The sequence below is a fragment of the Lissotriton helveticus genome, chromosome 5_1 (genome assembly GCF_964261635.1).
Source record: "Lissotriton helveticus chromosome 5_1, aLisHel1.1, whole genome shotgun sequence".
Classification (NCBI taxonomy): Eukaryota; Metazoa; Chordata; class Amphibia; order Caudata; family Salamandridae; genus Lissotriton; species Lissotriton helveticus.
This window is the reverse complement of record NC_136065.1, coordinates 668,304,600-668,318,662: the sequence shown is the minus strand read 5'-3', so window position 1 is coordinate 668,318,662 and position 14,063 is coordinate 668,304,600. Positions and strand designations below refer to the sequence as shown.

Genomic DNA, 14,063 nt, shown 5'->3' with positions numbered 1-14,063 from the left:
CAGATTCACACCGACCCTAAGACGACCCTCAGAGGCACCCTCGTCTACAGACCCCCGGGACCACGCACACAATTCAGCGAAGACATCACAGACTTCATCTGCCCGCACGCCCTCCCCTCCACCGACTACATCCTCCTCGGGGACCTCAACTTCCACCTGGAGAACAACAAGGACCTCAACACCACCGCCCTGCTGGAAAACCTCGCCAACCTCAGACTCGAGCAACTGGTCAACACCCCCACCCACTACGCCGGCCACACGCTTGATCCCGTCTTCTCTTCCAGCAAGTACATCACCTTCAGCCACGCCACCGGACTCCACTGGACCGACCACAGCTGCGTCCACTTCAGCTTCAAAAGATCCACGACCCACCACCACCCGCAACAGGTACCTCACAGGAATTGGAGCAAGATCACCGCAGACCAGCTCACCACCTCCCTCAGCCAGAGCCCACCCGCCAACACAACGGACCCCAACGAAGCAGCCCGCAACTTCACACAGTGGCTGACCGCCTGCGCCGACGACCTCGCGCCACTAAAGAACCCTCCCAGCAGACCCAGAAGCAAGAAGGCATCCTGGTTCACCGACGACCTCAAGGACTCCAAGAAGACCTGCCGCACCCTCGAGAAAGCCTGGCTCCTCGACCGGACCACCGACAACATGACCGCCCTCAAACACGCTACCCGCAAGCACCACCAACTCATCCGCACCACCAAGAAGAAATCCCTGAAGGAACGACTGGACAACAACGCCCACGACAGCAAAGAGCTCTTCACTATCGTCAAGGAGTTCTCCAACCCCAGCACCGGCACCAACGACATCACTCCGTCACAAGACCTCTGCGACTCCCTCGCCTCGTTCTTCCACCGCAAGATCGCCGACATCCACAACAGCTTCGGCGCCCCACCCATGCACCCAACCGTTGAACCAACGCCCCCCACCGCCACCCTTCGCACCTGGACCACGGTGACCAGGGAAGACACAGCCCGCACGATGAACACCATCCACTCCGGATCACCGACCGACCCCTGCCCACACCCCGTCTTCAACAAGGCCGACTCCACCATCGCACCCCAACTCCGGAACATCATCAACGCCTCCTTCAACACCGCCACCTTCAACACGCCACCTTCCTGGAGAGCTGGAAGCACGCCGAGATCAGCGCCCTCCTGAAGAAACCTACAGTGGACCCCACCGATCTCAAAAAGTTCCGCCCCATCTCGCTCCTCCCTTTTCCTGCTAAAGTCATCGAGAAGATCGTCAACCGACAGCTGACCGCCTTCCTCGAGACGAACAGATCCCTCGACCCCTCGCAGTCCGGCTTCAGAGCCAACCACAGCACCGAGACCGCCCTCATCGCAGCCACCGACGACATCCGGCAAGGGGGAAACAGTAGCCCTCATCCTCCTGGACCTCTCCGCTGCATTCAACACGGTCTGCCACCGCACCCTAGTCCAGCGCCTCAGCAACATCGGTATCCAAGAGAAGGCACTGGAGTGGATCATCTCGTTCCTCGCCGGAAGAACACAAAGAGTCCGCCTCCCCCCGTTTCGCTCCGAGGCCACCGAAGTCATCTGCGGCGTCCCGCAAGGATCTTCACTCAGCCCCACCCTCTTCAACATCTACATGAAACCTCTCGCAGCCATCGCACGCCAGCACAACCTCAAGATCATCTCTTACGCCAACGACACCCAGCTGATCCTCTCCCTCACCAGAGACCCCGACACCGCCAGAACCTGCCTACACGAAGGGATGAAAGACGTCGCCGAGTGGATGAAGGACTGAAACTGAAACTGAACTCAGACAAGACGGAAGTCCTCATCCTGGGATCTTCGCCCTCCGCCTGGGACGACTCCTGGTGGCCCCCAGCCCTGGGCACCGCACCCAAACCAACCGACCACGCACGCAACCTGGGCTTCATCCTGGACCCCTCCCTCTCGATGACCAGACAAGTCAACGCCGTCTCCTCATCGTGCTTCAACACCCTGCGTATGCTTCGCAAGATCTTCTGCTGGATCCCGACTGAGACCAGGAAGACTGTCACCCAGGCACTCGTCACCAGCCGACTGGACTACGGAAACGCCCTCTACGCCGGAACCACAGCCAAGCTACAGAAAAGACTCCAGCGCATCCAGAACGCCTCCGCCCGACTCATCCTGGATGTCCCCCGACGCAGCCACATCTCCAGCCACCTGAGGAACCTGCACTGGCTCCCCGTCGACAAGAGGATCACGTTCCGGCTCCTCACCCACGCACACAAGTCTCTCCACGACCTGGGCCCCAAGTACCTCAACGACCGCCTGACCTTCTACACGCCCACCCGCCAGCTACGGTTCACCAGCCTCGCCCTCGCAGCCGTACCACGCATCCGAAGAGCCACCGCCGGAGGAAGATCCTTCTCTTACCTGGCTGCCAAGACTTGGAACTCCCTCCCCATCCACCTTCGGCTGACCCAGGACCATCTTGCCTTCAGGAAACAACTCAAGACCTGGCTGTTCGAGCAGTAGCATACCCCTCCCCCCAAGCGCCTTGAGACCCTCCCGGGTGAGTAGTGCGCTATACAAATGGCATGATTGATTGATTGATTGATTCATTTCTGGTCAAAGCGATTCTTAATAGTTCTATAATTAATTCTGTGGGAACTGTCATAGGTCTAGGGCGTGCCTCAAGAACCTGTTCAATGATTAGAATACTGCAATGTTGCGGTTTATTAGTACACAAAGATGTGATGTCAAGTGTCACCAGTAGCTCATTGGGCGGGTCAAAACTCATGTCCTCTATCAAGTTTATCATATACGTGCTATCCCGAACGTAGGTTTTGTAGTGTGTGACCTCATCTTTAATTAATATATTAATGTATCATCCAAATGGTTCTAGTACAGAACTTGTTTCTTACTTTAGAAGGAACTTTGGATTGGTCTTCATGTTTATCATTTTGCCTCTCATTTCCAAATGTTTAATTTATGACCCTCTAGTAGCTGGTCATTTGAGGTGGGCAATATTGATGTAGTACTAAACCTAGGATTACATTAGGTGGTGCAGTGACTGAGCTTCCTAGCTGCCAATATTTATTCATAACTGATAAAATATTCACTACCTATTTTAAAGGGAAACCCGTATGAGCCCTAGTATTTAATCATGACAGGAAACTTTTTTATTATATAAGGCGAGAATCTAGAAAAAACAACATCAAAGTTGTCACTTTGAACAGTGATACGAATTCCTATGAGTGTATAAACTCAGAGAACTTCATGTGTCCTTGTTGAGCCATCTTAACCACATGGGTGCTCATGGCGAGCTCAGCTCGTCATGAGGCATGGTGGCCATGTGCTCATGACGAGCTGAGCTCGTCATAACGGCCGCAATGCTCGGACGCGGGGCTAATTCCCCTGCTGTACGAGCGTTCCACAGAAACGTGTGTGGCCGAGACGAGCTGAGCTCGTCATGAGCACACGGCCACGAGCCATGAGCACTCGTCACGAGCACAGGGGCGCTGTGTGCGCCCCCCCCAGCACAGCAGGGGAATTACCCCTGCTGCGAAGAGGTTAAAGAATTATTTTTGGTGTATGGTAGAGACCTTTGACATTGTTGTGGGCCTGAGTGCAGCACAAGTGTAATTTACTTGTTTTAGCCTACATCACATTTCCCTGGGAATCCCAAGAGGTGTAGAATGCAGTCTTTTTATTGGTGCTCAGTATTCTGTCACTACACTGGGGACCAAAAGAAGAGTAAGAGATATGAACACTTTTCCCAGGGATTGATGGAAAATAAATACACAAGAACGAAAATCTTAGGTGCCCAAACGCACATAAAAAGGTGAAGAGGAAATTGTAATTCACCGAGTAAAGGAGCAAATTAATGACTAAGTTGCTGTACTGGCACAATATGAACAATGTACTGCCATCTCTCAACTGTTGGTCAGCAGTAGCAAAGAATTAAAGGAGCCCATGATGCAGTGCAACCTGGGGCAATGCCAGTCACCACCGGGCACCCGCTGAGGCTTCTGAGAGCACAGAAAAGGAGGATGAGGAGTGCGGAGTGAGAGATGACCAGAGGTGGTGAGGATTAGGGGAATGAATGATGGACGGGGAGCTTGGGACTAGGTGTTAGCAGCTAGGGTTGAGGGAATTTGAAGTTATGTAATGGGCTCTATAGGAAATGGACTTTGTTAAGGTGTAATTAAGATAAGTTTTCCCAACCCTTAAACTGGGTCCATTTCCTCTGCTGTGTGGCCTACAGCATAGTAGTTCTTCCTGTCACAGACTGCAAGAACGACCTTCATGCCCTAATTTCTCAGAGCATTTGTCTCAAATATAGTCATGAATTTAAGCATCAATACAGTTAGGTATTTTTATAGAACGCTTTGGAGAAATGTACCTATATAGGGAAGTGGCCATAAAAAGTCAACCAGTTTTCTCTGCTTTTTGGCAGGTATCATCGGCTGCCTTTGCCTGTGGACGGAGCTCCTTTGGAAGCACAGTTTGATGCTTTTGTTGGGTTTCTCAGGGTAAGTTTCACAGAGCTGTCATGCTTGCAAAGATAACCAAAATATTTTTCTTGGCTCCTGTGTGTGCTTCCTCTGCTTATAGCCATTTTTGGTAAGTCACAGCGTTTGCTTCCCATGAATCCTAAACAGATATGTTACAGTGACCATAATGTGCCATATAAAACTGTGATTTAGAAAAGGAAAGTATTCACGTCGGTATGTTTTTTTTTTCTGCACATTGCAAATATAAAACCTGTACATTATCTTCTTATGCCAGTATCGTCGACCATATTTTATTCGTTTTGCCCTTGACACGATCAAAATGCACAAATATTCATACTGAAAACGTAACTTTCCTTTCTTTGGTGGTACTGTCAAAAACATTGAACCCACTACAAAGGTGCAGAATCCCTCAGAAGGATTTGACATTTTATATTTTTTATACTTCTCATAGCATAGCTTTCCGATCTAAATCTCCGTTTCAGAAAACAGCCTGTTATATTCCTGGTTTTCCATATAGTGTTTCAGAGAGAGCGAGAGAATTCTCAATATAGCCTGGGATGAAATAACAATGGTATTTTCCAATGGTAAATAGTACTTTTGTTTCACTTTTACGTCGTTATGTGATAATTTATTTGTCAATGTTAACTTAACTAGTTGGGGCAAGGCTAAACAATGAATATTGTGGATGGCTTTCCCAGATGTTTTCAGCCAGACTTGGAGGTAGAACCTTTTCATCTGAGTTCGCGTTTTCTGGGCCAACTTGCTTACCATTGGCCCTCCAACTGACCTTTCTCTCCAACTGAGAGGTGATGGGAGTTAGCGTTAACATCAATCAAAATTCGGGTAGCAGTATAACCCATTTGTCACTGTGATGCAAAATATTACCAAAAGCAGTTGTTGCTCAGAGAAAAGTCACAAATTGTGTTCTCTATCCATAGGTAAACAGCAATTAATGTCCCGACAAAGAAGATTGTACTGTTAATCTAACGAGTCTAAAAAATGAGGGAATTCCTTAAAGAAAATTGGAGTCAAGCAAACAAAGTTACGTTTAGAATGTGTGAGCATTTCAGGAGCTCGGTCAAGAGTCTTCTATGGGTCAAGAGAAAAGTGTTAGCCTAAGCAACACATAAGAAGGGAGCAAACAGGCATTGAGGTCTTAACCTCTAAATAGCGAAGAAAGTTTGAAAAAGAGCTCCTACAGCATCTCTGGAAAATGGGGTTTTGAAGTCTAACGGGTTGAACACTACTTTAGAACACTTAATATTCACTGGGTAACACCCCCTTTGCACACATCATCAGAGGTCCTTTGTTTCAGTCCCGTTCTCAGGTATCAAACTGCTACATTGGGAAAAAGTTGCACACTAGACATGGGAATTACATCAGTTTCTCACGTACACATCAGACGGCAACATTTACTCAATAGGTCTTTCAGTTGATGCTCCGGTTCCCCATGTTTGCTTGTCAAGGTCTTCTGCTCAGGGTCATGTCTGCATCTCTAGTACAGTAATGTATCTATTCTACAACTATCAATACATGTGAATACCTGCAAGAAATGTTGAGATAGCAAAAAGGTTAAATCAACTTTAGCCATAAAGGTTAAATATAGGCTTACATATGACAATTTAAACATTAACCCAATGGTGCACGTTTAAACTGCTTGTGCACATTTAACACAAATGCATATATGTTTCTGAAGCATTAGGGTTCACATCACATAAAACATTCAGTAAGCCTTTAAAATTATCGGCTGTAAGTATGCGAAGAACTTCATTTAAATCAAATATATGAAATATTAATGCATCCTTTACATAAACTTTTGTCTCACACAAAATCACTTTCTATATAGGTAAGGATGTTTCTAATTAGTTTTCGAATCATTAAATGTTTTTCACTTGAATTTGCACACACATTAAGAACATCACCTTTCCTCTCTATGATGAGTATCTGATCTATTAAATGAGGATGGTTTAATAATTACACTCAGTTATGGTAAAACACATAAATTCTCTAAGCCTTCAGTGAAGGCACTCCCTAGTAATGGCAAGTGCAACACTTACATTAGTTTGTTAAACCATGCATGAAACATGTGCTAAGTGCACTTCCATCCTGTGTGTCTTTTAAGTATTTGTGATATGTAAAGGGTGGGCAACATTTGCGCTACACCACATCTTTAATGTGGTGCCATCTGTTCAACAGTAGGCCGGAAACTCAAATAGAGAGTGTTTTGGAAGTTAGAATATGTTCCTACTTCTGAGCACTCATAAAACTAGATCTAGTTAATGACCAAGGCGCTGAACCATACCCCTGGGACTCTGGCTACTTGGAGAGGAAGGAGTATATGTGTAAAACAACAAAAGATACGATATACAACTACTCAAAATTGCTGCATAGTACTGTGAAAAAAGGGCTTTCATACACCAGATAACAAAATATAATTTAATAAACAATTATTTTTTATTAATCATTCATTCATTCAAATAATCTTTATTTCGGGGAGGATCTTAAAAGATACAAAATACAATCAATAAAAAGCATCATTACAGCTGTGTATATCTTCATTGGGTTAAAAAGTACACAATTACATTTCATGATGACTAAAAACATGTTTATAAAAGGGATAAAAAGGATTAGAAGAATATTGTACAGATTAAAAATTGTGTAAAATCAGAGCACCAATTTCAAACAACGGGCTAGGCTAGACAGAACATTATCCACAGGAATTGTTATTAATAAATGACCAGCGCCTACGCCACATGGCATATAAAAAACAAGCCTTGGAAATGCAATATGTCTCGGATTTATTTGAGTTAGAGCTAATGGCATTGTAAATTACAATGTCTTTTAGCCATGTGTTATGGAGTGTATGCATGTGGTGTGTAGTGGAATTATGTGGGTTGGATTGGAATTGTTAGTTGTGGAATTGTGTGGTGTGAAATTGTGTAGTGTGGAGTGTATTTGTGTAGTGAAATGATGGGGCATGGTAGAATGTTGTGGGTAGTAATTATGTGGTATTGAGTGTACTGGAATTGTGTGGAGTGGGAGTGTGTGTTATTGAGTGTAATTATGTGTAATGATATTTTGTGTTGTGGAATGGTATGTGGTGGAGTTTAACTATGTGGTGTGCTGTATAATTTTGTGGCATGATGTGGAATTCTGTAGTGTGGATTAGATGTAAGTGGTGTGTTGCGTTATTGTGTTGTTGAGTTGAATTTTGTGGATTGATGTCAAATTATGTGGAGTGTTTGTGCGTGTGGTTGTGTGTATGCGTGTGGTTGTGTGTATGCGTGTGGTTGTGTGGTTGTGTGTGGTTTTGGTTGTGTGTGTGTGTTTGTGTATGTGTGTGGTTGTGTGTGTGGTTGTGGTTGTGTGTGTGGTGGGTGTGTGTGGTTGTGGTTGTGTGTGGTTGTGGTTGTGTGTGTGGCTGTGTGTGTGTGGATGGGTTAGGTGACAGCAGCAGTCGTGCTTCCCTCACACATAGCAAGCATAGCATAGGTGACATCAGCAGTGCATGACCCATGTGCCTCCCCATTTGCATTTATAAACAAGTATACTATAGGTGACGAGCAGTGCAAGCGCCATTGTGTGTGTTTGTGGGGTTGTGTGTGTGTGGGGGGGTTGTGTGTGTGGGGGGGTTGTGTGTGTGGGGGGGTTGTGTGTGTGTACGGTTGTGTGTGTAGGGTTGTGTGTGTGTAGGGTTTTGTGTGTAGGGTTGTGTGTGGGGGTTGTGTGTATGTGTAGGGTTGTGTGGGGCTTGTGTGTTTGGGGGGTTGTGTGTGGGGGGTTGTGTGTGTGGGGTTGTGTGTGTGGGGTTGTGGGATTGTGTGTGTGTATGTGGGGTTGTGTGTGTGGGGGGTTGTGTGTATATGTGGGGTTGTGTGTGTGTGTGGGGGGTTGTGTGTGTGTGTGGGGGGTGTGTGTGTGTGGGGTTGTGTAGGTGTGGGGTTGTGTGTGTGGGAGGGTTGTGTGTGGGGGGTTGTGTGTGGGGTGTTTGTGGATGTGTGTGGGGGGGTTTGGGTGTGTGTGTGGGGTTGTGTGTGTGTAGGGTTGTGTGTGGGGGTGTGTGTGACACAACCATTACATGGATAGCAGTCCTGTGCCCACAATGAGGGAATGCTTGGTGCATCCCTGCAGGTGCCAGAGCAGGTTCTGAACCTCACTTTACCAGGGAGACAGCTAGGTCGGAGGGCAGATGTTAGAACCGCGGGACGCCAGGCGCCCAAAAAAGCCAGGATACCAGTTTCGCGTTTAGTCGAGTACTCAGGGCCGAAGTACACGCCTTTTCACCATACAGGAGACATTCCAGTCACAACAGCATCTATTCACATACAGAATGCCAACCGTAATGGCGCAGAACATCTTTACAAAGTACCAATACAAATGGCATAGCGAGAAATGAATTTGTGCACAAATTGCTATGTACCAGCGATTCAAGACAGCACCAACTATGACGAACCTGTGGGTGGACACAAGGGAAAGAAAGGACGCTTTACAAAGACTTAGTGTGACAGCTGAGGAGGTGTACCTAGTGAGATGATAGCAGACGTAAAACGATGTTCAAAATATACATTTTGTTGATAGTAAAAAATACAGAATGTTTTGAAATTAAAAATAAAAACGTATAATAGTATAACAAGATCAACAATAAAAGCCATTTGTGACATTGGACGGCTCCAAGCGTTGCCCTAGACAAATTAAAGTACAGCCCGAAGAGGGATAATTCTGCCAGTAAAATTTTTCTTAACAGAAGGAAAACAGAAAGTCATTCCTTCATTTTTTGACGTATTTTCAAGTGTAGAATTTTATATATAAAATAAAAAACATGCAATGGCAAGACACAGTTTCGCTGTAGGAGCAGTGGTGCATCTCTGGGAGGGCCTCCTGAGACAGTTTTAATTAAATAAAACATTCTTTCAAAACCAAATGTTTGGTGAATCCCACAAGGGCTGGAATCCCACATGAAGCACTGCTGTCAGCTATACATACAGTGATTTAACTTTTAAGGTACCTCAATGAAGAATCTCTGGTAAAGAAACTACGAAGACAGACCCAGAAATATAAGCAAAACTGGCCCCAGATGATGACTGCAATGGTGTGAGTCAGATGCCTGTTCTTTCTTAAATACACATCACCCTCAAACCACCATGGTTGTGGGTGCATTAGCATCAAGCCCGCGCCACAGAAATTAAAGTGACACTGATCCCAGATGATTACTGCAAGGGTGTGGATCAAATGCCTGTTCTTCCATAAAATACACATCACACTCCAACCGCCTGCTCTGACTGACCAGCAAACAGTTTCTCGATGCATTAGTATCAAGCATGTGCGACAGAAATGATAGTGAAACTGCTCTTTGATACACCTTGCAATGATGTAAATGTAGATGCCTCTTCCTCATAAAACATCTATCACACTCAAACTGCCTACTATGACCAGTAACCGCCAAGGGCACGCAGGCTCATGGAACGCCCTTCTGATCGCTTCCGTTGTAGATCCTGGAAAGATTGGTCCAGTGGTTCTGGGAACACCCGAAAGAGGTCTACTATGTCAGATTCATAAGCTTTTCTGTGCAACCAAGCTGACATTCAATGTGTAAAGCCCTGAACTGCAGTTGTAAATTCAGAGCTCGTTATCAACATAGCAGTAGTCCGGGGACATGTATTCTTATCAACCGAACTTAAATCCATGGACAATCTATCTGTCCAGCGGGCTTTCTGCAGTATTAGGTGTAGGGTAAGAGTGGGAAAGGGGGATTAGGGTAAGAACAATGCCTCAACACAGACACATGTCGTTTCCTACCAGAAAAACAGAGCTATCCATGCAATAAAGTGTGTTTCCATGGTTGGAGTAGGAAGGGCGCACTATCATAATTTGTGGTGTGTAGAGGAAAGGGACTTTTAAGTGAAAAACAACAGAAAAAAAGTTTTCTTGTACAAATGTACATACAAGTCTGCCAAAAGTACACCAGCAAATTATCCGTCTTGCAGAAAGTAGACAGCACGATATTTAATGAAGTAGGAGTAAACATAAAAATCGACGATTCACTGAGATTTCTAAACATACCCCTGCAAATGTATGTCAATCACTCAAATGTACGCAAATTGTTGCCAAAATAAATGATACTCAAATTTCTAACTTTTTACAAAATTCTTGTGAATCAAGCCCACTGAACCGACAGTGGCAGCTCCAACCAACCTACATCGGACGGCTCCAAGCGTTGCAGGAATGCCTTGTAGGTACAGCTTCCTGCTACAGGGCTAAAGTAGCTCCCAAATGGTTACGATACACCAGCCACGCTCGGACATCTGAACCAGCCGTAACCCACTGCAGCTGAGCGAGCAGTGGGTTGTCCAACCACAAACAAGCAGCACTGAAACGCTATAGTAAAAAAAATAAAAAAAACCTTGCGAGTGGTGCGCGGGCACAACTGCGAGCACATGTCTTCAATTATCGCGGCCGTGTCTGGCCGCGATAATTGAAGATATATGGCCTTTTGTGCACCTAACAGACACCAATAGGCCATGTGCAGAGCTACGCGACCGCCCATGGCCTAGTGCGTGTTCTGGTTTAAAAACACACGCACACAAAGGCCAATGAAAATTGACCTAGGAAATAACACGCACGAGCTGCGTAGAATTTCCAGGTCCATTTTCAAAACCCAGAGAAAAGGACTCTGGCTGCGCAACACTGCTGCGCAGTGTACGCTAGGCCCGAGACCTAACAAGAGACTGAGAATACAACAGGTGGGGAAGTATCACATTTTAGAATCCTAAGTGCCTGATGGTACTGCTTGAACCCCAAGTTTCTGCACAGTTGGATAAGCCATCGCTGCCTAAGAGGCTTATAGGATGGGTAGAAAAAGACAACATGGGGCTCAGACTCCTCCTGTGCACCACACGTTGGACATTCTAGCAATTTAGTATGAGACCATTTGTGGGATAAAACCCTGAGTGGTAATGTACCATATAAATTGAACATATAGTTTCCTCGTTCCACTGGGAATAATCTCATCCAAAAATGGCTCAAGTTTGTACTCCTCTTTGTTGCTCAGAAACTCTAGAGTTAGGGAACCCAGCATAGAATTAGTGAGGATATCCGCCAGCTGATGGTTAAGATGGTGTTTCACCAAATCAGCACTGGACATCTTCGTACAAGCAACTTTGGGGTTGCTCCAAAAATCCGGGTTACCTAACTCTTACTCTCATTTCTTATATAGGCAAACCATTGGATTTTATCAGTCCCAGGGAGTCCCATGAGTTCTTTGACTTCATCTCTAAAGTACCTCAGTTCTGGGGTTACCCATAGTCTGCGCTAGTATGTTAAAGGGCGTAGGTCAATTTCTTCATCTATAGGTCTAATACCTAGATCCAATCTTAAAGGGATGAGTGGAGTACTGACTGGGAGTGTCAACAAGGATCTCTAAAAGCAGTTTTTTGCCTTGAGGATATATTCGGTTGAATAATGTCCCCACAGTTCTGCCACGTATAAAATGGCTCCCCTGGCTTGCGCTTTATACATTTCCAAAATGGGGGTAACTGGTTTGGAGGTGGATTCCCTGTTCAATTTTAAGACACCTCCTTTGGTCTGCGGTAAGGGTAATTCCCAAATATTCGAATACGGTTACCCTATCCAGAATAATACCGTTTAGAGAAGGGTTGGGACGGGAGATCTTTGGTGGATTACAGATCATGTACTTTGTCTTTAATGTGTTAATCACCAACCCCCTTTTCTCACAGAAACTGGAAAAACTGTCTAGGGCACGCTGTATTCCCTTCGGGGATTTGGACAATAGGAGGGTGTCGTCGGCAAACAGAAGTGCCACTACTTGCTCATTTCTTAACTTGGGTACATCGATATCTTTAACCCCCTTAAGAGGTGCAATTAGAGCATTAACAAAGAGACAAAAAAGGGTGGGCGCCAGGACGCATCCCTGTCGCACTCCTCTATTGACCAAGAACCTAGGTGTCAGGGCGTCCCTGTTGCCACTTCTGACCTGCGCAAAATTATTTAGATGAAGTCTCTTGAGAATATCAAGAAGATAAATAGGGATCCCCATGTCTGCCAGTACCTCCCACAGAATGTCCCGGGGTACCAGATCGAATGCCGTCTTGAGGTCAACAAAAATTAGGTAGAGGCTGCCACCCTCTACTTTCACCGTTTTCCAATATAGAAGTTGCAGTCTTAGAAGTTGGTCTACGGTGGATGTTTTTCCCCTAAATCCAGCTTGGTAGGGGCTCAATTTCTCAGATTCCTCCATCCAACTCTGGAGACGATCGAGAATAATCCGTGCAAAAAGTTTTTGACTCACGTCGATCAGACTGATCGGGCGGTAGTTTTCAGGGATTAGTGGGGAGCTCTTTTTGAATACTGGGACAATCTCCGCCCCAACCAAGTTTCAGGTATGGGGGGACCCTTAAGTATGGTATTAAACATCAGACAGAAGTACGGAATCCAGATCACAGGTTGGTCCCTATAAAGATCCCCGGGGATTTTATCAATACCAGGCGCTTTTTCTGCCGGGAGTCTCCTAATCGCGCCCTCCACCTCCGACAGTGTTATCATTGTGCCTACTACTGGGTTAGGAACAGGCAATGTGGGAGCGTCTTCCAGGCTACATGGGAAGTCTTTGTGTACATTCTGGGGGGTTATCAGGCTCGTGGAGGTACCCACTTCCGTCGAATACAGTGCCCCGAAGTGTTCCATCCATCTTTCAGGCGTGATACTCGGCTCATCTGCAACCTGACCACAGATACTGCCAGTTCTCACTATTGCCCAGAATTCCCGCATATTCTTATTCCCCAGGGCATTTTTTATACTGTCCCATCTATTATTTTCCCATTGCTGTTTAGCCTGTGCAATAGCCTGCTTGTACTCCTGCCTCCTAAGTTTTACTTGGCTCCTAGCTGGGGTTTTAATTGACTCAATTAAAAGAGACTTGGCCGTTTTACAGTTGTGATCGAACCACGACTGAGTCTTCTGGTTTAGCCTGTGTTTGGTCACTACCGGATTAAGTAAATCAGCCAACTCAGCCACCAGCCCCAGGTGTAATTGAGGGATTTTATTTATCATCTCTTCATGTCCGATCTCAATAAAACCACTTATCTCCATAAGAGTCTTATAAACAACTGAATATAAGGCGCTCATTTTATCTGAGGATTGTTTTACCACAGGCCATTTGAGCCTTCTTCTACCGTTAGAGAGATTCAGTTCACTGTTCTGGCTTGTTGTGCTCCCATGGGCAATGCCAGTGTCAGGTAGTCTCAGATTTAAGGCCAAAGCGTTATGGACGGTCATGTCGAATTAAAATCTCAAAATCGGTGACCATAGGCCATGTCCTTGTCTCGACCAGGATGTAATCTATCCGGGAGGTTTGGCCGATGCGATTAAACATGGCCTTTCCTTCACGGTCTGACTGGGTACGTCCGTTGCAGGCTCTCATAGAGGGGGCCATGGTTATAGAATTCAGTTAGAGAGCCAACGGTGACGAAGCCTTGATTGGAGTAATTTGGAGCTCCGGTATAGACCATTGCTCATCTTCTCCTATTGTTAAAGAATTTCCAATGGCTGGTAAGGGCTC

At 45.9% G+C, this 14,063-nt stretch overlaps 1 protein-coding gene across 2 annotated transcripts in view; it reads left to right on the top strand.

Moving 5' to 3' along the window:
* Positions 1 to 14,063, top strand: part of PALD1 (phosphatase domain containing paladin 1) — a 975,161-nt gene that overhangs the window by 516,392 nt on the left and 444,706 nt on the right. For both annotated transcript variants that reach the window (XM_078643067.1, XM_078643068.1), the window contains exon 7: positions 4,432 to 4,507. In XM_078643067.1, coding sequence (XP_078499193.1) covers positions 4,432 to 4,507 — 76 coding nt within the window. The remainder of the gene's footprint in view (positions 1 to 4,431; positions 4,508 to 14,063) is intronic.